The sequence below is a fragment of the Myotis brandtii genome, unplaced genomic scaffold (assembly GCF_000412655.1).
Source record: "Myotis brandtii unplaced genomic scaffold, ASM41265v1 scaffold293, whole genome shotgun sequence".
NCBI lineage: Eukaryota > Metazoa > Chordata > Mammalia > Chiroptera > Vespertilionidae > Myotis > Myotis brandtii.
Window position 1 is genome coordinate 42,697 of NW_005361201.1, and position 23,655 is coordinate 66,351.

Here is a 23,655-nt window from a genome sequence, read left to right on the forward strand (position 1 = left end):
AGCTGTGGAACTCATCTATTTTCTGTGTTGTATGAAGAAAACAGAACCCCAGATGGTGGGAGCGACTTGCCGAAGATCGCAGAAGTAGAGAGTGGCAAATGTTGTCAGTTAACATTTGTTGATTCCTTACTAGATTCAGACATTGGCGGGGGACGGAGGCAGCGGGCTTTACCGGACGGGGCAGGCGGGGCGGGGACTCAGGCTGTGCAGGAGCTGGGATTCAAGTTCCGAATGCGGTCTTGACCTGGGGCTGGAACTTCACCGCGGACTGGGGGCGGGGCCTCCAGCTCCTTCCCGGTGGCAGGAAAGTCCCGCCCCCAGGCGAGAGGAGAGCAGGGATTGGCTTTCCCGAGGCCGACTGACGGGTACGGCTGCGGCGAAGGCGGGGCCGCGAGCAGGAAGTGGGATACGGGAGGCTCGCGGCGCGCTGGCCAGCGGGTTGCATCCGCCACTTCGCGGCGTCCCTACAGTCGCTGGGGCGATGGAGGGGCCGGGCCTAGGCTCGCAGGTGAGTGCGACCGGGGATGGCTGACCCGGGGGCCTGGCGGAGCGCGGTGCGGCGGCTGCGGGGAGGCGAGGGCGTGGGTTGAGGAAGCTCCCCGCGGGGCCTGGAAACCCCGAGAACGATGCTGGCATTTCTCTGTGGAGACGGGAGGAGGAGGCCTGGACAGAGGATTGAGTGCCTTCGCCAAGCCTCCAGCCTCCTCGCTCGGGCCACAGCACCCCCGGGGACCGGTACTCCCCCGGTGCCTGGCCGGGACCGCTGTGGGGCCTGGGAGAGGTGTCAGGTGACACACCTGAGTTGGACCCGTCGGTCTTGACCTTGGGCCGGAGTCAGTGCGGTTCTGTTGATTTCCCTTTTGGCTGAGGCGCCGGGGCACCCGCCTTCGCACCACCCAGCCCTGCTGCAGCTCTGGTTCCCACACCCCTGCTTACTCCCTGGAAGAGGCCAGGCTGCTCGTTTAGGCTGGAGAAAGGGGGCTGGGAAGGGAGGTGCGGGGATAGCTGCCTGCAGAACCCAAAGGACTCTCTAATGTGGAGGTACTACCAGCAGCCAGATGTAGTTCCAGAGAACAGAACTGGCCGCTGGGGGGCGTTACAGGAGGTACACGTTCGCTCCAAGAGAACAAGATTTTTTGTCCTTTTTTGAAAAAAATGGCCCTTTCCCAATGCATATTGTAGCTGGTCACAATATGTTGAACAAATGAAGCATACCCAGATTCAGCCAACTTTTAGTGAGTGTTTAGCATGTGCCAAGTGCCTTTAAATGCATTATTTTATTCCAGAATGGACGCATCCTTGAGAAGATGGCAATCTCTAGATACAGATGAGAACACTGACGCTGTCTCCAGTTGGAGTGAGTTAGGCAGTGTTGGATGATTGGATTACTTGGCCTCTCAAAGAAGCCCAATCTAGAGAGCGTTTCTCATGCTCCCCCTGCCCCTTCCTTCTTCCAACAGTCTGATGTAGCTTTACGTGAGGAACAAGACACGGGGGGAGTTGTCAAGGCGTTCTTAGTAGGTGTTCTTGGATTTTTTTAAAAAAAAATATTTTATTGATTTTTTACAGAGAGGAAGGGAGAGGGATAGAGAGTTAGAAACATCGACAAGAGAGAAACATTGATCAGCTGCCTCCTGCACACCCCCTACTGGGGATGTGCCCGCAACCAAGGTACATGCCCTTGACCGGAATCGAACCTGGGACCCTTGAGTCCGCAGGCCGACGCTCTGTCCACTGAGCCAAACTGGTCAGGGCTGTTCTTGGATTTTGACAGGCAAAAATAAAAAAAGGTTTGCACGCAGACTGGATTTTCCAAAAGAGTAGAATTTTCACATGGGAGCTATGTCTCATCCCCCCCTCCCCCCCCTCAGAGTTTCAAGGAAAAGGTGACAGGAGTAACTATCATATCTTAATTACTGCCACTCATTTACAAAAGCCTTTAAAGGTTTGGCTAAAAGTCCACTCCCTCTTGCTGAAGGGAAGGCAGCCCTGCCCCAGTTCCGTGAGAGATGGAGGGAGAGAGTGATTCAGAGGTTGAAATTAATGGGGCAAGGTAGAGATATCATTGTTGTTAATAATAATTGCTACTAAGTGTTTCCATAGTTGTGTAAAGATCTTACCTACATATGGTACTTTACAGTTTGCAAAATATTCCCCCATTCTTGACCTTCACTGTGACGCTGTGAGGTGGGGAGGGATCATGATTCTAGTTTTAGAGGTTAGGCCTGAGGCTTAAAAAATGGACGTCATCTGTGAAAAGTCTAATAGCCGCTAAGTAACAGAGCCAAGACTTCATTTGTTCTACTGGGAGTTAGGTACTGTTACAGGTGCAGAGATAAATCAGAACAGTACAGACAAAAACACTCCCGCTCTGGTTGAATTTGGTTCTGGTTCCACCTTGAGAACTGATGGTTTTTTTGGGGCAGAATTTGCCAATACAATTTGCATACCTTGTTTTATTGCGCTTCGCTTCGTTGTGCTTCGCAGATACTGCTTTTTTACAAATTGAAGGTAAGACCCTTCACCAGCAAAAAGATTACGACCCGTTGCAGGCTCAGATGGTGGTTAGCATTTGTTAGCAATAAGGAATTTTTAAATTAAGGTATGCACATGGTTTTTGTAGACGTAATGCCATTGCACACTTAATAGACTACACTATAGTGTGAACATAACTTTTATAGGCACTGGGAAACCAAAAAATGTGTGTGACTCGCTTTATTGAGATACTCACTTTATTGTAGGGGTCTGGAACTGAACCCCCAGTATCTCCAAGCTAGGCCTGTACCATCTGGCTCCCAGTTTCCTCTCTGACCTCATTTTTTATTACTTTCTTGCTTGCTCAATTAACCCCGGCCATACTGGCCTCAAGGCCTTGGTACTTACTATTTGCTCTATCTGGAATACTCTTTCCTCATACCCACATGGCTTATTTCCACACCTCATTAAGGTCTTGACACAAATGTCACCTCCGTGTGGCAAGCCCTCCCCCAGTATCACCACTACCAGCAACATTCCCTAGTCGCCTTCCTTGCTTTTATCTCTTCTCAGCATTTAATACCATTTAACATACTTACTTGTCTTGTTTGTTGTCTCTTTCCCTCCACTGAATTAAGGGCTTTGAGGGTAGAGATGTTTATCTGTTGTGTTCACTGCTGTGTGCCTAGCACTAGTGGGTACTCTGTAAATAATTGTCCAATGAATGAACTTGGAAACTGAACTCTGGTACTTCTGTTAATATCTTGAGAAATTTTAAAGGTTATCAGTCAGATCTCTCTTTTTGTTTTATTTGATAATCTTGCAGAACAGTGACCCTCATCAGAGTTTGCATACGGTTTTGTAGATTTGGGGTTTCTCTAAAATTAATGTCTATTGTAACTTTAAATGTATTTATTTACTATTTAGTAAAATGATTTGATTTGTGATATCTCATGGAAATATCATATGATCCCTTATATCTTAAAGATGTTCCTGTGACCTATTGCTGTGTAACAAGTCACCCTAAACCAGGGGTGGGCAAACTTTTTGACTCGAGGGCCACAATGGGTTCTTAAACTGGACCGGAGGGCCGGAACAAAAGCATGGATGGAGTGTTTGTGTGAACTAATATAAATTCAAAGTAAACATCATTACATAAAAGGGTACGGTCTTTTTTTTTTTTTTAGTTTTATTCATTTCAAACGGGCCGGATTCGGCCCGCGGGCCGTAGTTTGCCCACAGCTGGGCTAAACCATAGTGGTGTAAACTACCTATTGCCACGCTCATGGACTCTGTGTCAGGAATTTGGACATGTCAGGAATGGTTTGTTTCTGCTGCACCATATCTGGGGCCTCTGCTAGAAAGACTCGTCAACTGGGATGACTCAGCACCTAGGGCCGGTGTTGTCTTCACTCACACGTCTGGCAGTTGATGCTGACTTTCAGCAGGGTCACCTACATGTGGCTGGGCCTCTGCACAGCATGGTGGCTGGGTTCCAAGAGTGAGCATCTCAGGAGACAGAAGGAGGAAGCTGCCAGTTTCTAAGGCTTGGGAATCACTTCTGCAGAATTTAGTAGTGGAGCGTCACTGAGCTTCCTCTGTGAGGAAGGACATGGACCCTCTCCTCTTGATGGAGAAGTATCAAAGAAGTTGGGGGCTTTGCTATAAAAATCACCACAGATATGATTTTCATAATATCTTGTTATCCCCGTGAAGGAGAGTAGTCAGCTAGCTACGTGTCTCTTTCTTGGTATCCCACCCCTCCTTTTTGTAAATCTTGTCTGTTGTGTTCACTGCCATATCCTGTGTCTAGAATAGTACCTGGCACATAGTAGGCATTCAGTTAATATCTGATGAATGAATGAATGAATGGATTGTAGTAGGAATTGTGTCTTACTCGATTACCTAGTTACCTAGTTACTTAGTACTGTGATTGGTAGGTAGTAGGTGTTCTTTACATTTCCCTGAATGAATGATTAAGGAAAACTCAGGAATTTGCTGGCTTCCTGAGAATTTGCTTCATCTATTCTGTTACCTTAGTATTGTAGGTAGCCATGTAGCAGTTAAGCTTCCACTGCAAAAGGATGTTTGTTTGTGTGGTGAAGTCTTTACCAGTGCACATGTCATTAATGACTCTTGTAACAGTTCCTCTTACTATACAACATGGAGTTGGAAGGAACTTCATAGCTATATGACCTGCTCCTTCCATTTTACAAATGTAGAAGCTGAAGCCAAAAATGGGGTAATTAGCCACCATCATACAGCCAACATGAAATCGGAGACTTTGACCTTGTTCTCAAGGAGTTTACATTTCAATGTAGTAAAAATGAAACAACTAGAAAATACCATAAAAATAATTTTTTGATAACTAGAGAGTAATCTCTAAGAAGGATTTCCTATCATGACATAAACTGCTTTAATCTTTGTGATGGGAATATATGGTTGTTTTTCTTAAACATCTTTATGGGACTGTCTCTAGTTAGTTAACCTCCCCCAAAGCAGGTCCTCTCCTTTTTTACCTGTAACTCTTGTGGAAAATTTTGGGAAGGAGCGAATCTAGAGCAAAGGAGATAACTTAGAGCTGTAGTCTCTAAACTTTTTTGATCATGCACTCCTATCAGTAAAACAATTTTGAACTTGCACCCCTAGAATAAAGCACTATTATATTGTGAAAAGTAGGATCCAAAATTTTCATTTTTGTAAAATATCACTAATTTTGAGCTGAATGGAGTGATGAATGGAGCCTGCACTGCAAGCTGGCTGGGAGCTCAGGGATCCAGCTGCACAGTACAGATCATCCAGGCACTGACTGCAATTTATCATCACTTGTTGGCAATGGATAACTCTAACCCCTATGCACTGATGGGAATGATTCTCTGTTATATGGTTGTCTGGGACTTAAACAGTTCAGCACCCCTCTATTTGATGTACATGGGGGCTTGGGACAGGGGTCAGTCACCAAATTCATATTGTCATGGAGCATGTTATTGTAAGATTTGACAATATATTTCTAAACTATATTCATTCATTAATAGGTCAACATATACACATGGTAAGGTTTTGAATTAGAGATAGTAAATATAAATTTGCTTCAAATCACCCTTTTTGGTAATTTTGAATATTTTTGGAGGGAAGCTGGCATTTTGTTTAGATTGTCTTTGTTTTTACTTTGTGTGACTAATGAAGATTACCTGCTCTGAAGAGAAGTGTCAGCTCTGCCGTACTCTTGTTTGTGTGTACTTATGCTGTTATTATCTTAATTCATGGCCTCTTTATAGTTTAACTCACTTGCTCATTTTGGGAGGGCAACTTAGTGCTCAAATCAGTAAAGCTTAAAGAGGCCAAATTTATAAAATTTTGCAGCTTTCTCTTAAAAATAAAGATCAAAGGCATTGTAATAGAATAGAAGCTTTAACATTTTTCCCATTATCTAATGGGTCAGTGCATATACAGCCTTGTGTACACTTGCCTCACTTCGGAGACCATTGACTGAAAGCAGGCTTTGAGTTTATATAATCATTTTTAGGTTTTACTCTGATCTGGATTTAGGGTCCCTCCCGTCCCCCGTCCCCCCACCCAAAAATGCTGACATGAACAGAAGGCACCTCCTGTTCTCTAGTCTTTATCACCCATTTTTGCCATTTAATCACATATTTCCTTCCATATGTCTCTGATTTACCTGCACTATTAGACTTAAATTCCTGGAGGATAAATACCCATGTCTTCATAGGGTGGGGGCCATGTACATCATAAGTACACAATAATTAATTGTTGAATAAGTAAATAAATGCTCTTAATTGCCCATGTTCTTTACATTGACATGTGTAATCCTCCCTAAGTTCCTACATGAAAAATGAAGCTGATGTCCTTAATGCCTTAAGACAATTATTAGAGAAAACAAATTTGTATCTTTAGAATGAGTCAATTTTCTGTGATGAAAAATCTGTATATAAACAAAGGGTTAATCTTCCTAACATACAAATGGAAAAAGATACACAATCTACTAGAAAAACAGTAGACTGTGAAAAGGCAGTCCACCAAAGAGAAATTATGAGAGCTAGTCAACATAACAAACAAAACAAACTACCAAAACTCCGATTAGCTATGAGGGGCACACAAATGAAAAACAAGGTGTCATATTTTAGCCATCAGATTGGCAAGAATGTACTGGATGTTAATTATAGGATTATTTGTAGAAGTGAAGACTGAAATCAACCTACAGAACTAACAATAGGGAAGTGGTTGAATAAATGATGCCAGATCTATACAATTGAATAATATTCAACTATTACTGACCAGCAGAGCTATACATGGTACATGGTTAAGTGAGAGAAGCAAGTTGATGAATGCAATCCCATTGTTTTTAAAAAATAAATATTAAGAAGAAAATGATAAAAGCATATATGTATATATACTGTATAATGTCAGATATGTTAGAGTATACAGTAGGTCCTCAGGTTATGTCGGAGATCCGTTCCTATGGTGTGACGTAAGGTGATTTTCTCTGTAAGTCGGAACCCACCTACATAAGCACCTACGTCACTCACATGGAGCACATACACAGCAGTAATGAAGTGAAACAGTAAAAAAAAATTTAAAAGAAAGATAACAATTTCTGACCTTTATTTGTGGTAAATAAATAATAAAAAACATGAAGCACATATATACATATGTCGAAATGACGGAACTTTTCTTTTTTTATAAATAATGGGAGATGGTGACGTAACCACGAAATGACATACGTAACCCGAGGACTGCCTGTATACACAATGACAAAGGATACCCCAAATTAAATAATAGTATATCTGGTAATGTAAGATTGGAATATTTGCAAATCACATATCTAACAGAGGACTTTTGTCTAGAATATATAATATAAAGAACTCTCAAAACTTTAAGAAAACAAATAGCTCAGTTAAAAAATGGCAATTTTCTTAACTTTTGTCTGAAAAAGTATATTTCATCCCTGTTTTTGCAGAATATTTTTGCTGGTGTTTCCAGGTTTACAGTATTTTCCTTCAGCTCTTCAAAACGATTGTGCTTTTTTTTGTCTTCTGGCTTGCACTTACTGATGAGAAGTCTGAATTCATTCTTATCTTTGTTTTTGAACATAATGTGTCTTTTTCCTTAGGTTTCTCTTAAGATTATGTCTTTATTTATTTAGTGATTTGATTATGATATACCTTGGTATGAGAATTTGAGGTTTATTCTGCTTGTTTTTTTTTTTTTTTTAGCTTCTAGGAGCTAGGGTTTGTAATTTTTCACTAAATTTGGCAGATTTTTTGCTATTGTTTAGTCAAATATTTAAAAATATCTCCCCCTCTTCTTGTGGGACTCAAGCTATACATGTTCAAGAACTTGATTCATTAGGGATCTCTTTAGTGTGTATCTGCCACAACTCCCAAAACAGAGGCATGGCGACCTTCCTATTTGTAATGTCAATAGCCATGACCTTCCACCTACTATAAGTATTAAGATCTATTTGTGTGCCTTTGCTTTGTCTTAAGACAAAACATACATATAATTTGGAATTTTCTAATATTAAGCATCTAATCCTCGTGAAGAGAATTAAGATGAAAATCTTCCCTTGTATTCAACTCTAAGACTCAAAACATTTTAAATTTAATAACATAGATATTGGTGATAGTAGCAAATTCTTCATTATGTAATTGAATGTGACATTAATTCTCTTCCTGTGCTTTGTCAAATTACTCCTACTCTCCAGTGCAGGAATCACAGCCATGGCCCCCACCCTTCAGGATTTGGTCGACATGGAGTCTGTGCACATGAAAACAAAGAACTTGCCAAGGCAAGAGAAGCTCTTCCTCTTATAGAGGACTCTAGTAACTGTGACATTGTAAAAGCTACTCAGTAAGTCTTCCCAGTTCTTTGTTTTACCTTTATGTTCTGTTCAAGTGTGAAAATGTATGTGCAGTTCATGGCATCCAGTGTATACCCAGCTCACTTCCTACTCCATTGCTAGTATGTTTGTTATAGCAGCATCAGACCACTTAACGCAGTGCACCTTAGCTGTTTATTACCAGTCTGTCCCATTAGATTGTGAGCAGCTTCTTAGCAAAAGCATGTTTTTTTTTCATCTTTGTAGCCCCATGCTTTTGCACAGTTCCTGCCTTGTATTAGGCGCCCAGTAAATGCTTTTATTGTCTTCTGGCTTGAATGAATGAATCATTTTAAGTGACACTAAAACTATATCAGTGATGGCGAACCTATGACACGCGTGTCAGAGGTGACACGCGAACTCATTTTTTTGGTTAGATTTTCCTTTGTTAAATGGCATTTAAATATATAAAATAAATATCAAAAATATAAATCTTTGTTTTACTGTGGTTGCAAATATCAAAAAATTTCTATATGTGACACGGCACCAAAGTTAAGTTAGGGTTTTTCAAAATGCTGACACGCCGAGCTCAAAAGGTTCGCCATCACTAAACTAGACTCTGAGTTTGAAACACAAATCTGAGTCTTTTAAAATGTACTACAACCAAAATATATAGGTGGGATGGAAAAATACCAGCTCACACCTTTATGGATATTTTAAACATTTATTTATTGAGTACTTTCTGTGTACCTATTGTGTGCTAGAAGAAAGTCAGTAAAGTAGAATTAGGCTTCCTGACCACTTGAAACATATAGTGGGTTGTTTTGCTTGCACCAAAAATGAAATTATGTTTTGAAAGGAGATCCTTAAGATCTCTAGATGTGGGTGTTAAATCATTTCCAACATTTTTATCCTCGTGAATCTCATTGATTATTAACATCCACCCATCTCTTGCCATTGAATATATTTTGAAATATTTTGTCCATCAAGCTACATTGATTTTTAATACATTTTCTTAATAATCAAATATAAATCTGACTATCAGAGCTTCTAATCAGCATGAAAAGAACTAATGTTGCCACACTAACTTGATATAATTGTTGTCAAAAGCAAGGATGTTTGGTGATTAATTAGCCTGTTTGGCCTTAATGTAGACTAATATATAATTTATGTTAGTTAAAAAATAATTGACAGTTATTTGGATATTCTAAATATTAATTTATATGAATTCTCAAGGCCCTGGGAACCACTACTTTACATGAATGTTATTTGATATTGTTTATATTATTATATTTATATGAAGATGAGAATGTTTTTAAGATAAATATTAGCTTTAATTAGAATGGAAACATTTAAATGTTTCTCTGCTACTGGTAAATTTCTATAAGATAAATGTGAAAAATTAGGCTATGCACACAGGAAGTTAAAAACTCACATTTTAACCCTGCCAATGTGGCTCAGTGGTTGAGCATCGACCTACTATCCAGGAAGTCACCGTTTGATTGCTGGTCAGGGCACATGCCTGGGTTGCGGGCTCGACCTCAGTCAATGATTTTCTCATATCATTGATGTTTCTATCTTGCTCTTACTCTCTGAAATAAAAAAATATACATTTAAAAAATCTCACATTTTATATCATTCCTAAACTTTCCTTTGAGGTCTTAGACCTTCTTAAGTCAAAAAACAAAAGCCAGCGTGTGTGTGTGTGTGTGTGTGCGTGTGTGTTTGTGTTTTCTAAACCACGAAAATCCTCATTAGTGTGTACTTATATTTCTCATGTAAAGGGACTATTTTTTTCACGAGTAAAATGTTAAAGTTGACATTTAAAAGATGAAAAATGTATGTATCATCAACAATTTACTTTTATTAATATAATTTCATTTAGCATTGTAAGATAGTTATCTCTATCTTAAAAATGCCATAAAGACAGATAGATAGGGACACACACACATTTTGGTGAGGTAGAAATGATTTAATTTTACATCATGCTAAATGTGGTCAGTTGGGACTTAATATTTTTTGTTAAAAGAAATATTGCTAATGAATTATTTTAAAAGTTATTATGGTCTTAAAATATATACTTCTCTCCTGTTTCTCATTCTTATAGTCAATCAATTAAATAACTCTCTTAAATATTCCTCAAGTCCATCCCTCACTTTAGGCTCTCATTGCCTCTCACCTGTATTTATTGCAAGAGCCTCTAAACTGGTCTTTCAGTCTCTGCTTCACCCTCTGCAAATTAGTTTCCATACTGCCACTAATGCGATCTTCCTTAAAACTCAAAAGACTTAGAGCATTCCTCTTTAAAACTTGCAGTAGTTTCCCTTTGAACAATAGATGAATTATGAACTTCAAAGCATGGCATAGAAGGCCCAGGCAGTCTTTGCCTCTCTATTCTATCCTCATATTTTACCATTCTCTTCCATATGCTTTATCCTTCCTCAGTGTTAAATTGCTTATATTTCTCTGAACATCTGTGCAGTTTCACATCTCTGATTGTTGTACATGCTGTTCCCTCTGCCTGAAATGCCCTCCCTTCAGCCTACAAAACATAGTTCATAAACCATGGTTCATCCCCTTCAGAATGTCTAATTTCTTCCTTTGCCATACATACCTTATGCTATGTTTACATTTTATTGTTGAATTTATCCCATCCCAAGTTTTAGTCTCTCTCCTTAATTGGGAGGTCATTGCATGGGCTTGGTTTGATTCAAGAATGAGATTATAGTCAGGAATCAGCACCATACATTCCTGGCATATAGTGGAGAATCTAATGAAATTTATTGAAGGAGGGCAAATGTGAATGTTAAAGTTTATTTAAGAAAATCAAGTTCATCTCCAAATGGATGTTGTTTGGCTTTACAATATGGCCTCTTGATATGTATCTTTGTTAATGTATTTCTGTGTTGACTGAAAGATCAGATAAAACCTGGTAAAAGAAAGAAATTTTGATATTTGAAATTATTTTAATGGTATCAATTATGTCCTTTTTTTTCTTATTTGAGATACGGGATTTTTGAACGATGTAAAGAATTGGTAGAAGCAGGATATGATGTCAGGCAACCAGACAAAGAAAATGTGTCGCTTCTTCATTGGGCTGCTATTAACAACAGACTGGATCTTGTAAAGTAAGATGGGATATATGTGTATTAATTGTGTATTTATAATTCTAGACCTCTCCTTCATTTGTGTTTTCTTCAAGTGCAACTTTTAATGTTGAAGCATCCATAGTCCTTTATTGTAAATGAAAACCTGAAACTGTGCCACACACATCAGTTATCCGAGCGTTGAAAAGGACGGTGGAGATCATCCAGTCCAGGGTTGTCATTGGCTTAAAAGGAAAACTGAAGACAAAGCCACAGGGCCCATTATAAAGATAAAGTTCAGGCAATGTAATTGAACATTGTTTTTAAAAGAAAAAGTGTAAGATAAACTTTCTCCGGATAGAACAGAAAGTTTCAGGTAGTGTAGAAGAAACATTGAAATATTTTTACATTGCTTAATAATGCCAGGGGGAATGGATGAATAGGGGAATAATTTAACCTTTTTAAAAAGCTAAATGTGCAATACATTTTTAAGTAGGCATGTATTGGATTGTAGAAAATACTTTCTCTTCGTAAAGCAATACTGCCTAACCATTATTTTTTATTTTATACCTTAGCATGTAAAATATATGTATGTATGTGAATTACATGTAATTTGTATTATATATATTAAATTTTGGAGGTTTAAATAAAACTATACTAAAGTTTAAAATAAATACACATACAGATAAACCCCTCTTCTGTGACAATAAACTGATGCGTTGTTTGATAATGATATGCGAAGCACAACTTGGAGATAATGAGACTAATTCCTGTAAACCACAGAAGAAAACGTCTCTTTGCCTTACAGATTCACTTATTCAGTGTATCATATCTGTGTCTCCAAATAGAAAGCAAAACATTCAAAATGTCTAACTTTTCTAAAAGAATTTTGAATTATTTTTTACTATTTTTAAAGTTCATTCCCAGATAGTTAATTCTAATCTTAAGCTGTTTAAAGTGATATTATTTCACTTTTTCTTTCAATTTAAGTAGCATATCTGTGTGATCCTGAACCTTTTACATATAAACCTTTAAGAGTGTTGTGGTAATTAGAATATGCAGAATAGTTATCACATGCTCAGTATGTAAGTTATAATTGAATGCTAATGACACCAGGAGCAATTACTTATATGCTATGAATATTTCACTAGGGTTCTGTTTGATGCTGTTGTGTGAATCTTTCAGACTTCTGTTGATCTGTGAGATTTTAGGGAGGGTTCTTATTATAATTTCTGTTTTCCAGTACATTTATTACTAAGAATAAAGTTTTCTTTCTCAGTATGAATTTTAAGTTTTAAATCTGTTTATCTATGTCTGTTTTTAACAGGTTTTATATTTCAAAAGGTGCTGTGGTAGATCAGTTGGGTGGAGATTTAAATTCAACTCCTCTTCACTGGGCCATCAGGTAAAGGTTTTTTTGTACACTGACATTGCTATTCAAAGTCAAGTGACTTAAGTTTATTTTCTGAACATTAATGATCAGCATTTTCCACTAGAATTTTCTGGGATTCTCTTCTGTGCTATCCAGTATGGTAGCCACTAGCCATATGTGAAATATGAAATAGGGCTAATGTAACTAAGGAATTGAATTTTAAATTGAATTTAAAATTTATTTTATTTAATTTTAACTAATATGAAATCAAATAGCCTCATGTAGCTATTAGCCATCATATTGGAAACTGCAGTTAGAGACCATTTGAAGGGCTTTCTTTCCTCCCCCCCTTAATTAAACAAACAAACAAACAAACAAACAAACAAATGTAGCTTTAAGGAGTTTCCAAAGACAGATGTTTTTTGTGTTTAACTTGGGCCTCCAATGTGAAGCTCAAACTCAAATGTGTGTCTTATACTTTCTTTTATGTAATCAAAATACATATATTTTGTACTTGATCACATGGTTAAAAATGATAGTTTAGTGAACTATAAATCAATTTTTTTCTCTGGTAAATATTAGCCATCTGAAGCTGAAGTTAATAGGCCTGTCTAAATACCTAACAATTTCTTAATTTTTCATCTTAACTCCATTCTGTATGGTTGATGGGGTTGACATGAACCTGAAACTAAAGTGAATAATTGTTCATTTAAGGCAAGGAATTGGATCTTTTCTCCATAGCCAATAAATTTGAAGAATCTAGGGTGAACTCATCCGCATGTAAGCTTCATATGGAAAATGATCCATAGTCAGGTGTAAAAATATCTAGTTCCTAAGAATAATATTACAGTATACCAGCAGTCTGAATGTTATATTGCAGGGTATCTGGCTCATGATTATTTTAAAGTAGCAACAGTGAAGTCTAACTGGTTTTAAAGTTTACATTTTTAGCATTAGTCATGTAACATTATTATTTATACATGTTAGCAACATAAGGTTTAAGGTAGATTGGGAGGTTATTAAGGTTATTACCTGCCCTCAAGAAGGACTGTCCAGATAGTTCTAAGTGTGGAACACCTAAGTAAAGGATATTTAGAGAATCTCCAGAGTTTTAAAAACCTTATTGTTAGGAAATACTTTTTATATCTAACTAAAATCCCTCATGTCTCAGGGATATCAATTTCTCCCTGAATTTTTTATTTTTATTTTTATTTTTTGCTACAGAATACAGTATACTTTTTGTTCTTTATTTACAGACAAGGACATTTACCCATGGTCATATTATTACTGCAGTATGGTGCAGACCCCACCCTCATCGATGGAGAAGGATTCAGCAGCATCCACTTGGCAGTATTATTTCAACACATGCCCATTATAGCGTATCTCATCTCAAAGGGACAGGTATATCTTGAAACATATCTTACACTATAGCTATTACAAATTTGAAGAGATTGAGAAGATGATTAGTAGTCTGTTCTCATTTTTAAAGTATAAGTAGAAAATATCCAGATATTCAAATATTAGCCTCAGTAGGTTTAGCTATTGAATATTCCTTTCTAGCTTCATTGGAGCAAAAAGGACAGGTCATTTAGCTCAGTAACATATAATAGATGTTTTTAAGCTTGTACGCCAGTAATAGTTTTCCTTATGATTCTTGCAGAGATTTTAAAAAACATGACTTCAAAGCCTATATTTTTCTTCTGGCTGAATGTAGAGATGGTAATCAGATCACTGAATTAACCCATCATTGCTTTCATTGTTTGAGTCTAAATGGGAGACCAATTTGAATGTATGCTTCTTATTGTTCTCTAAAGTAATTCCATGAAAAATGATTTGCCTTAAGAGGCATCCATTTATGGCACAGGTTAAATTATAGGTTATTGGCAGTGGGAGTGTCACTGTCAGCTATATTTGTCTGGGATATGCTTTCTCTTAGCAAAGTAGTTTATGTATTAGCAGACTCGCCTATAACAGGCGTGGACACGTGTTTGCACAAATGCTGTGGAATGACTGTGTTCTCTGTAAATAAGCACTTTCTCTCAGACTTAGCCAGTTGAAGTAGAATAATTATAACCTCCTTGGGCTCACTTTGGAAATATGTTTGAGGAAGAATGCTTCCTGCTTCTCTTTGGGTTTCTTCCCATGTTGTACTCCTCCAAGGCCCATAAGGATCTTCAATAATTGAAACTCTTTCTTTGGCTTGGTTGGAACCATTATTGTATACCTCGAACCTGGGCCCATTTTATTAAAAGGAGGTACAATTTCTTTTTTCTTTTTTTCATATTCTAGAAAAATAGAAAAGAATTTTTCATGTGTTACCTTTTAAAACATAATATGATAAATAAAAGAAAATACAATGAGTTGCCTCAGAAGATAGTTGTTCACTATTACTGTTATGTGTTTAAGTAGATACTGAATGACTTGATAAAGTCATTTGAATAAATTTGATAAATTTGAACAATAGATGAATTATGAACTTCAAAGCATGGCATAGAAGGCCCAGGCAGTCTTTGCCTCTCTATTCTATCCTCATATTTTACCATTCTCTTCCATATGCTTTATCCTTCCTCAGTGTTAAATTGCTTATATTTCTCTGAACATCTGTGCAGTTTCACATCTCTGATTGTTGTACATGCTGTTCCCTCTGCCTGAAATGCCCTCCCTTCAGCCTACAAAACATTTGATAAATTCATCTATTGTTCAAAATGACTTAATAAAAGATGATAGTACCAGTGAATGTACTATCATTTAAGGTCTAAAACTAGATGATTTCTAGGGTCTTTGCTTCTAAAGTCTCTTATATTTGATGGTGATTATTATTTCTCTCTTTCCCTTAGCTCTCTTCCATTCATATTATATAACACTTTGAATCATATATTCAGATATACCTTTTAAAAAAATTTTCTATAAATCAATGAACTTTTATCCTATGGCTGTGAAGCAGAACATTCTTTTATTAAATAATACTTGAACCCTCCTTATAGACACAATGGTAGTGCTAATGCATTGAAGAGATACCTCTATTAAGAAAAAAAAGAGAATTTTGACTGTGTCTACAGTTAAGCTGATTGACCCTTCTTTTTGAACAGAGTGTGAATATGACAGATTTAAATGGGCAAACACCTCTCATGCTATCAGCTCACAAAGTACTTGGGTGAGTTTAATTGAATTGCCTCATTCTGATTCTTGCTTCTGACCATTTCTTTTTTTGTGTATATAATTTTAAGTATCTTAATCTATATGAAATGATAGTATATTCTGAAGAATAAAATAAGATTTTCCACCCTGTGATTGTGATATGGACTTTTTATGTTTAGAAAAAGCACTATTGAAATAATTTTCTCTTTTCTGATAGCTTAGGGGAAGAGTTTGAAAGCTACTATAAGAAAACTAGAGGCCTGGTGCACGAAATTCATGCACGGGTAGGGTCCCTAGGCCTGGCCGGCGATCAGGGCCAATCAGGGCCTTCCTTCCCTTGGCTGCCGGCTGCTGGCTTGGGCCTTCCTTTGTTCTGTGCCACGCCCTGGTGGTCAGTGCATGTCATACCAAGTGTTTGAAGTCCCGGTTGGTCGAACTCGTGAGGGGACAATTTGCATATTAGCCTTTTATTATATAGGATAATTTCTTTATAGAACAGATAGAGATTCCATAGCATATATTTATTATTTTTTAAATAAATCTTTATTGTTGAAAGTATTACATATGTCCCTTTTATTTTTTTTTATTGCCCTCTTCAGCCCTTCTCCCCCACAAGCCTTCACCACCCACTGTCTGTGTCTATGGGTTTTGCATATATGCATATGAGTTCATTGGTTGATTTCTTCCCCACCTCCGCCCTCCCCTGATAGCATATAGTTATTAACATGACTTACGTTTCTTATTTTGCATTTTTTAAAAATGGCAATGGGGGGAAAATTCAGGACATCTGTAATACTGTCAACAATAAAAATATATATATGCATAAAAAAGACAAGTTTAAATGTTCTCATAATTTGAAATCTAGATGATAAATCTGCTTTGCAGAACACAATGAATGTTGAAGATCTCCAACATTGATGACTGCTCAGAAAATATTAATTGTAACTGACCTATGGAAATAGTGTATATGTTCACATTAAGTACTTGCATATTTAAGTTTTTCTGTGTATTTCTTTTATAAACACATGATTAATGACCAGCATATAGTCCATCTTCTGTGTTTCTTCTCTTAAATATATGCTTTAGTTTTCACTTTGTCAGTTTATTTCCAAGGTTATGCTCAATTTCTGATTTTGATTTTACTTTAGACTTTTCTCCTAGGAACTGAGTTAGTTCTGATGTCATTTCCTTTTCATTCATAGAGTGGTGGGGTAGGGGTAGAATTTTATTAGAAAGCTTTTTGTCATCTTTGCCGATAACTCTGAAGTCAGATACAGTGTTTAAAGATCTCGGTAGAATAAGTTAAGTAGAATATTATTTTATTAAAAAAATCTCAAGTAGTCATGAAGGGCAGGGAGGTATTGATGATAAAACAATATTTATTGAATTCTGCCTTCTAGTCCATAACTTTCTAAGATAAACACATATTTTAGAATATTATTTATACCCAACTTTATTTAATAATAGGTTAGAAGGAAAATGTGAAGTTAGCTTTTGGTTTATCTCCTCAAATATAGTATTGTACATTTAATTTTTAATTAGATGAATAACATAGAATTTTATATTGGCCAAAGTTGAGAGTATAATTTAAAAGAAAATGTTAATCAATAAAATAACAACATGAAAGTAAAAGTTTGAAAAACAAAAGTAGTTATTTCACTGTATTGATGTGAAAATTATATTTTCTATATAGTCACACAACAGATATCTTTTTGAGGGGCATGTGCATCTCTTCTATTAGCAACTACAATAGAACTCTGCACAAAGAAGGTCCTTAGTTTTCAGAATTTTTATTTGTTAATTGATATATTAGCTTAAAAGATTGGTTATTTACATTTTCCCCTCAAATCATTCATCTCTCTAATACCCCTTGGTATTTTATTGTTTTGAAACAGGCCAGAACCAACTGGATTTCTTTTAAAGTTTAATCCTTCTCTCAATGTGGTTGATAAAATACACCAAAACACCCCACTTCACTGGGCAGTGGCAGCAGGAAATGTTACTGCAGTTGATAAACTTTTGGAAGCCGGTTCTAGCTTGGATATCCGAAATGTTAAGGTATGACCAGGTATTTATCTCCCTTAGTTTATTATATCTTCAGTTAGAAGATTGATAAATTAATATAAAGATAAGCTATACATATGACTTCAGTTATTACAGGATAGATGTAAATAATAATAGCTGGCTACTCTCAGAACAAATATGTTAAGTCTATGAATCTGATGAGGTTTTAAAAAATGCTCTACATTACTAATCATCAGAGACATGCAAATTAAAACCACAATGAGATATCACCTCACACCTGCCAGAATGGCTATCATCAATAAATCAACAAACAACAAGTGTTGGCAAGGATGTGGAGAAAAGGGAACCCTCTTGCATTGGTGTTGGGAATGCAGACTGGTACAGCCATTGTGGAAAACAGTAGGGAGTTTCCTCAAATAATTAAAAATGGAACTGTTTTTTGACCCAGTGATTTCACTTTTGGGGATATATTTTAAGATCCCACTTCTGAGAATATATCCTAAGAATGTGAAACACTAATTCAAAAGAATAAATGTACCCCTATGTTCATTGCAGTGTTATTTACAATAGCCAAGATCTGGAAACAGCCCAAGTGCCCATCAGTAGATGAATAGGTAAAAAAGCTGTGGTATATTTATACAATGGAATACTATGCAGCCATGGGAAAGAAGGAACTCTTACCTTTTGCAACAGCATGGATGGATCTAAAGATTATTAGGCTAAGTGAAACAAGCCAGTCAGAGAAAGACAAATAGCATATGATCTCACTTATATGTGGAATCTAATGAACAAAATAAACTGACGAACAAAATAGAAACAGAGGCATGGCCCTAGCCAGTTTGGCTCAGTGGATAGAGCGTCAGCCTGCAGACTGAAGGGTCCAAGATTTGGTTCTGGTCAAGGGCACATGCCTGGATTGTGGGCCTGATTCCCAGTGGGGAGCATGCAGGAGGCAGCCAACCAATGATTCTCTCTCATTGTTGATGTTTCTCTCTCTCTCCCTCTTCCTTCTTCTCTGAAATCAATAAAAATGTATATATATAAAAAAAGAAACAGAGGCATGGATATACATGGGACAGACTGATAGCTGTTAGGGGGAAGTAGGGTGGGGGAACTGGATAAAAGAAGGTGAAGGAATTAGCCAAAAAGTATGTGTATATAACACAGAGACACAGGCAACAGGGTGGTGATAGTCAGAGGGAAAGTGGGGTGGAGACCAGGTGGAGATGGGCAAGGAGGTGGGGAATGGGGATGGAAAGAGACTTTGCTTGGGGCACACGATGCAGTGTGCTGATGATGTTTTATTGAGTTGTACATTTGAAACCTGTATGGTTTTGTGAACTATTGTCACCCCAATAAATTCAGTTAAAAAAAAATGGAATCATACAGTAAAAAAAAAAGTCTTGTACCCATGCTATATAAAAAATGTGATTGAGCCCTAGCCGGTTTGGCTCAGTGGATAGAGCGTCGGCCTGGGGACTGAAGAGTCCCAGGTTCGATTCCGGTCAAGGGCATGTACCTTGGTTGCAGGCACATCCCCAGTAGGGGGTGTGCAGGAGGCAGCTGATCGATGCTTCTCTCTCATCGATGTTTCTAACTCTCTATCCCTCTCCCTTCCTCTCTGTAAAAAGTCAATAAAATATTAAAAAAAAAATGTGATTGAACTTTTTCTTTCTTTTTTTAGGGAGAAACACCTCTTGAGATGGCTCTACAAAGTAAAAATCGGCTCATTATTCACATGCTAAAAACAGAAGCCAAAATGAGAGCTAACAAAAAATTCAGACTTTGGAGGTGGCTACAGAAATGCGAGGTAACTATACTTTCAGAATGATTCTAAATTAACTAACACCAGATTTCTATGGAGAGGGTCATCATGAATACTACACCTATTATGCATTTAGGTATTTGAGGGAGAGAGAAATAAATAATGGTTACTCCTCAGTCTCCTTTGCCAACTCCTTTGCTTTTCCCACACCTCATACAGTAGGGTGCCCTAGGACTTTGTCCTTGGACTTCTTTTATTTGTATTCATTCATTCCCTTAGTGATTTCATGCATTTACATGGCTTTAAATGCCATCTATATACAGTATTGCTAACTCCCAACGTTTTCACTAGTTCAGACCTTTCCAGACTCGTATCTCCCAGTTACCTGTATAACTTACCCAGTTCAGTGTCTGATAGGCATCTCCAATACATCATCCAAAACTGAAATCCTCATCTTCTCCCTACCCATCCCTAACTATTCCATTCATAGCCTTCCACATCTCTATACATGGCAACCCCAGCTCTCCAATCACCTGTGTCTTTTCTCAGTCATAACATGTATCTAGGCCATTAGAAAGAGGTATAGGCTACTCTGCCCTCAGTTTATATTCATTAATGCCTACTCACCATTCCACCAATGGCATTTTGGTCCAGCCACCATTATCTTTCATATAAATTATTGCAGTTGTCTGACTCACCTCTAGTCTGTTCTCAACAGAGCAGCCAGATGAATCTTTTAAAATGTATGTCAAATCCTATCATTTATCTGCTCAGAATCCTAGGTTTCTTCCTTTCTCTCAGAATAAAAGCCAAAGTCCTTACAAGGCTCCAAAGTCCTTACAAGGGCTGGAGCTTTTTATGTATTATAAAATTCTCTTAGTACATTTGTCTGTCTTCCCCTGCTAGAATTTAAGCTTCACGAGAGAAAGACCTTAAATTCATTGATGTATCCGAGGTGCTTAGAATAGTGCCTACATACACAGGGTGGGGCAAAAGTAGATTTACAGTTGTGAATACACAAAGCACAGAGTTTATTTTTGTATTATTTATTAACTAGAGGCCGGGTGCACAAAAATTTGTGCACTGGGGGGGGGGGCCCTCAGCCCGGCCTGTGCCCTCTCACAGTCTGGGACCCCTCGGGGGATGTCCACCTGCTGGCTTAGGCCTGCTCCCCGGGGGATCAGGCCAAAGCTGGCAGTCAGACATCCCTCTGGCAGCCTGGGGGCCCTCGGGGGGATGTCCACTTGCCAGCGGGGAGCAGGCCTAAGCTGCAGTCGGACATCCTTAGCGCTGCTGAGGAGGTGGGAGAGGCTCCCGCCACCACCGCTGTGCTGGCAGCCATCAGCCTGGCTTGCGGCTGAGCAGAGCTCCCCCTGTGGGAGCGCACTGACCACCAGGGGGCAGCTCCTGCATTGAGTGTCTGCCCCCTGGTGGTCAGTGTGTGTCATAGTGACCAGTCATTCCCAGTGGTTCTGCTGTTAGGGTCAATTTGCATATTACCCTTTTATTAAATAGGAATATTGTATTTTCCATACGAACAACTGTAAACCTACTTTTGCCCCACCCTGTATATGCTCTGGAATAATTGTTGAATAAATGAATAGTGTGGCTCATTTATGAGTGTTACATCTGGAGTTAAAATTTTGAGTTCCATATTTAATTCTTATTTCTGTTCTGAAGTTAAATTGCTTGTAGATTTTAAGTTTACCTTTTTTGTTTAAAAATTAAATTTGCTCATTTGGTGTTATGCAATCTAATTTGAAAAAATTTTAAAGATTTGATATCATTTGAAATTATCCATCCTTAGAATATGGCTCAGAGAAGTAAAAATTGAAGAAGATAGGGCAGAATGTATTTTCTCTATTTGCTTCCAAGGTCATGCATTGTAAAAATGTGGTGCCAGCTTCAGTGCAGGTAGTCACACTGTTGGTTCATAGGCTTTTATTCTTCTGACTTTGCGAGGATATGTTTCAGTCTCTGGCCTCTGTGCGACATTGACACCAAGAATGACTCCAGTCTTGAAACTCCTCCCTGGCTTCTGGGGAACCTTTCTTTCTCCTGGTTCTCATCCTGCATTTCTGATCACACTGGTCACTCTTTCTTAGTTACCTCCGATGACTTGGCTTTTTCTCCTTAATCGTTTGTGTTGGCCAAGATTCTGCCCCTTTGTACCTGCACACAGTCCTTGGGATGTTGTTCATTCATGGCTTTACCACCTATATGCTGATGAGTCCAGGTTTCCTCCTGAGTGGTAGACCTGCTTTTCTGACTGCCTCCTGAATATCCACTAGGTGTCCACATTCATCTAAAATTCTACACGTGCTAAGCTAAACTCATCTTTTCTGAAAACTTGTTCCTTCTCACCCTCTTTATTAGGGAATGGCACCATCTGGTGCCCAGATTGGAACTCTTATATTCTCCTCATTAAATCTTGGGTGTATTGATTTTTGTGTGGCCTTTTTGTCTTGGTTTATGCTTTCTGGCATATAATATTGTTTGAAAGAAATTATTGCTTTTCTAAATGTCAGCTATCATGAACACTTTTCTAAATGACCACCATTTCTTGACGGAGAGGAAAGCAAAACAAAGTATGTGTAAGTAACATTTTATAAAATGTAAGGCTTTTGAAAGATTGTTTCCAAGATTTGTAATTTCTCAAACATCAGATTTATCAATCAGCAATTTTGAAGGAAAACTCTGTGTTCTGCTATTGTATTACTTGTTATTATATGTTTAAGAAGTAGTTCTTCTGATGAACTAATTATTATTAGATACTTAGGAGGTAAAATCCATAAAGTTCTAAAACTCTGAATCTCTTAATAGCTCTTCCTGCTGCTGATGCTTTCTGTGATTACCATGTGGGCTGTTGGATACATACTGGACTTCAATTCAGATTCTTGGCTTTTAAAAGGATGTCTTCTAATAACATTGCTTTTTCTGACATCTTTGTTTCCAAGGTGTGTATATTAGTCTTTGCAAGGCTGATTATTGCATTCCAATTTGATTGCTTATTTCTATTATTGATTAGCTGAAATTACAGGTTTTTATTGAGCTCTGTTACTTATCACATAGAAACATCCTCAGGGTTGCTGGGAAGGAAGGGCTTTGGTAGCATGTGTTTGGCCTGAAAGCTAATTGGTCAACACAATAATTTAATTGAATTGACAACTAGTTGAAAATAAATATCCTGGCTCACTTTTTGAAATGGTAATTTTGGTGAGTAATGGGGAGATTTTTTTAATAATTTGCATCTTGAAGCATTTTTGCCTATTTTTCAGAAATTTTGCTTTTTCCTTTTCTAAATCTAAATTCATTTTGAACTAATTATTTTTGTTCTTAATGTTATTTGGTGGAAACAACCTAGTTAAATTACAAGAGGTTATAAAATAGTAACTATGGTGTGGTTCTATTTTTAGGAAAATATTTATACACTAGAGGCCCAATGCACGAAATTCGTGCAAGGGCCTTGGCCCCCTGCTGCCGCAGTGGCCGCCTCTGCCTCGGCCCCCGCCCACTGCGGCTTTGCCCACTGCGGCTTTGTCTGGAAGGAAGGATGTCTGGAAGGATATCTGGTCTAATTAGCATATTATGCATTTATTGTTATAGATGGTTTCATATAGTCATTGGTTAAGAGTCAGATTGCCTAGATTCATATAGCAGGCCAACCTTGAACAAGTTGCTTTACCTTTCTGTGCCTCAATTTTTCCGTGTATAAAATGAGGATAATAATTTTGACAATGCCTGTCTCATGGTCAACACACATTCAATGGTTAGGACCATGGCTGACACACAATGCTGAATAATTTTGTCACACCCTCATCTCTTTTTCCCTTTCCAGTTTCCCTCGTTGAATAATGGCTATCATCCTTGGATTAATGCCATTCTCAATTCTTCCCTTCTCTTCACTTCCCACATCCAGCTCATTACCAAGTCCTTCTTGCTCAGCCTACATCGG

The 23,655-nt window shown here is 37.9% G+C and overlaps 1 protein-coding gene across 3 annotated transcripts in view; it reads left to right on the forward strand.

Moving 5' to 3' along the window:
• The first annotated feature begins 376 nt into the window (after positions 1-376).
• Positions 377-23,655, forward strand: part of ZDHHC13 (zinc finger, DHHC-type containing 13) — a 43,773-nt gene continuing 20,494 nt past the window's right edge. The window contains exons 1-10 of one of the 3 annotated variants that reach the window (XM_005869389.2): positions 384-508; positions 1,287-1,357; positions 8,201-8,346; positions 11,320-11,442; positions 12,728-12,805; positions 14,029-14,173; positions 15,862-15,926; positions 17,806-17,968; positions 19,620-19,745; positions 22,524-22,657. In XM_005869389.2, the coding sequence (XP_005869451.1) occupies positions 1,328-1,357; positions 8,201-8,346; positions 11,320-11,442; positions 12,728-12,805; positions 14,029-14,173; positions 15,862-15,926; positions 17,806-17,968; positions 19,620-19,745; positions 22,524-22,657 (1,010 nt within the window). In that variant the 5' untranslated portion in view covers positions 384-508; positions 1,287-1,327. Of the gene's footprint in view, positions 509-1,286; positions 1,358-8,200; positions 8,347-11,319; positions 11,443-12,727; positions 12,806-14,028; positions 14,174-15,861; positions 15,927-17,805; positions 17,969-19,619; positions 19,746-22,523; positions 22,658-23,655 lie in introns of all 3 variants that reach the window. The other 2 variants (XM_005869390.2, XM_014542230.1) reach the window with 2 other exon arrangements.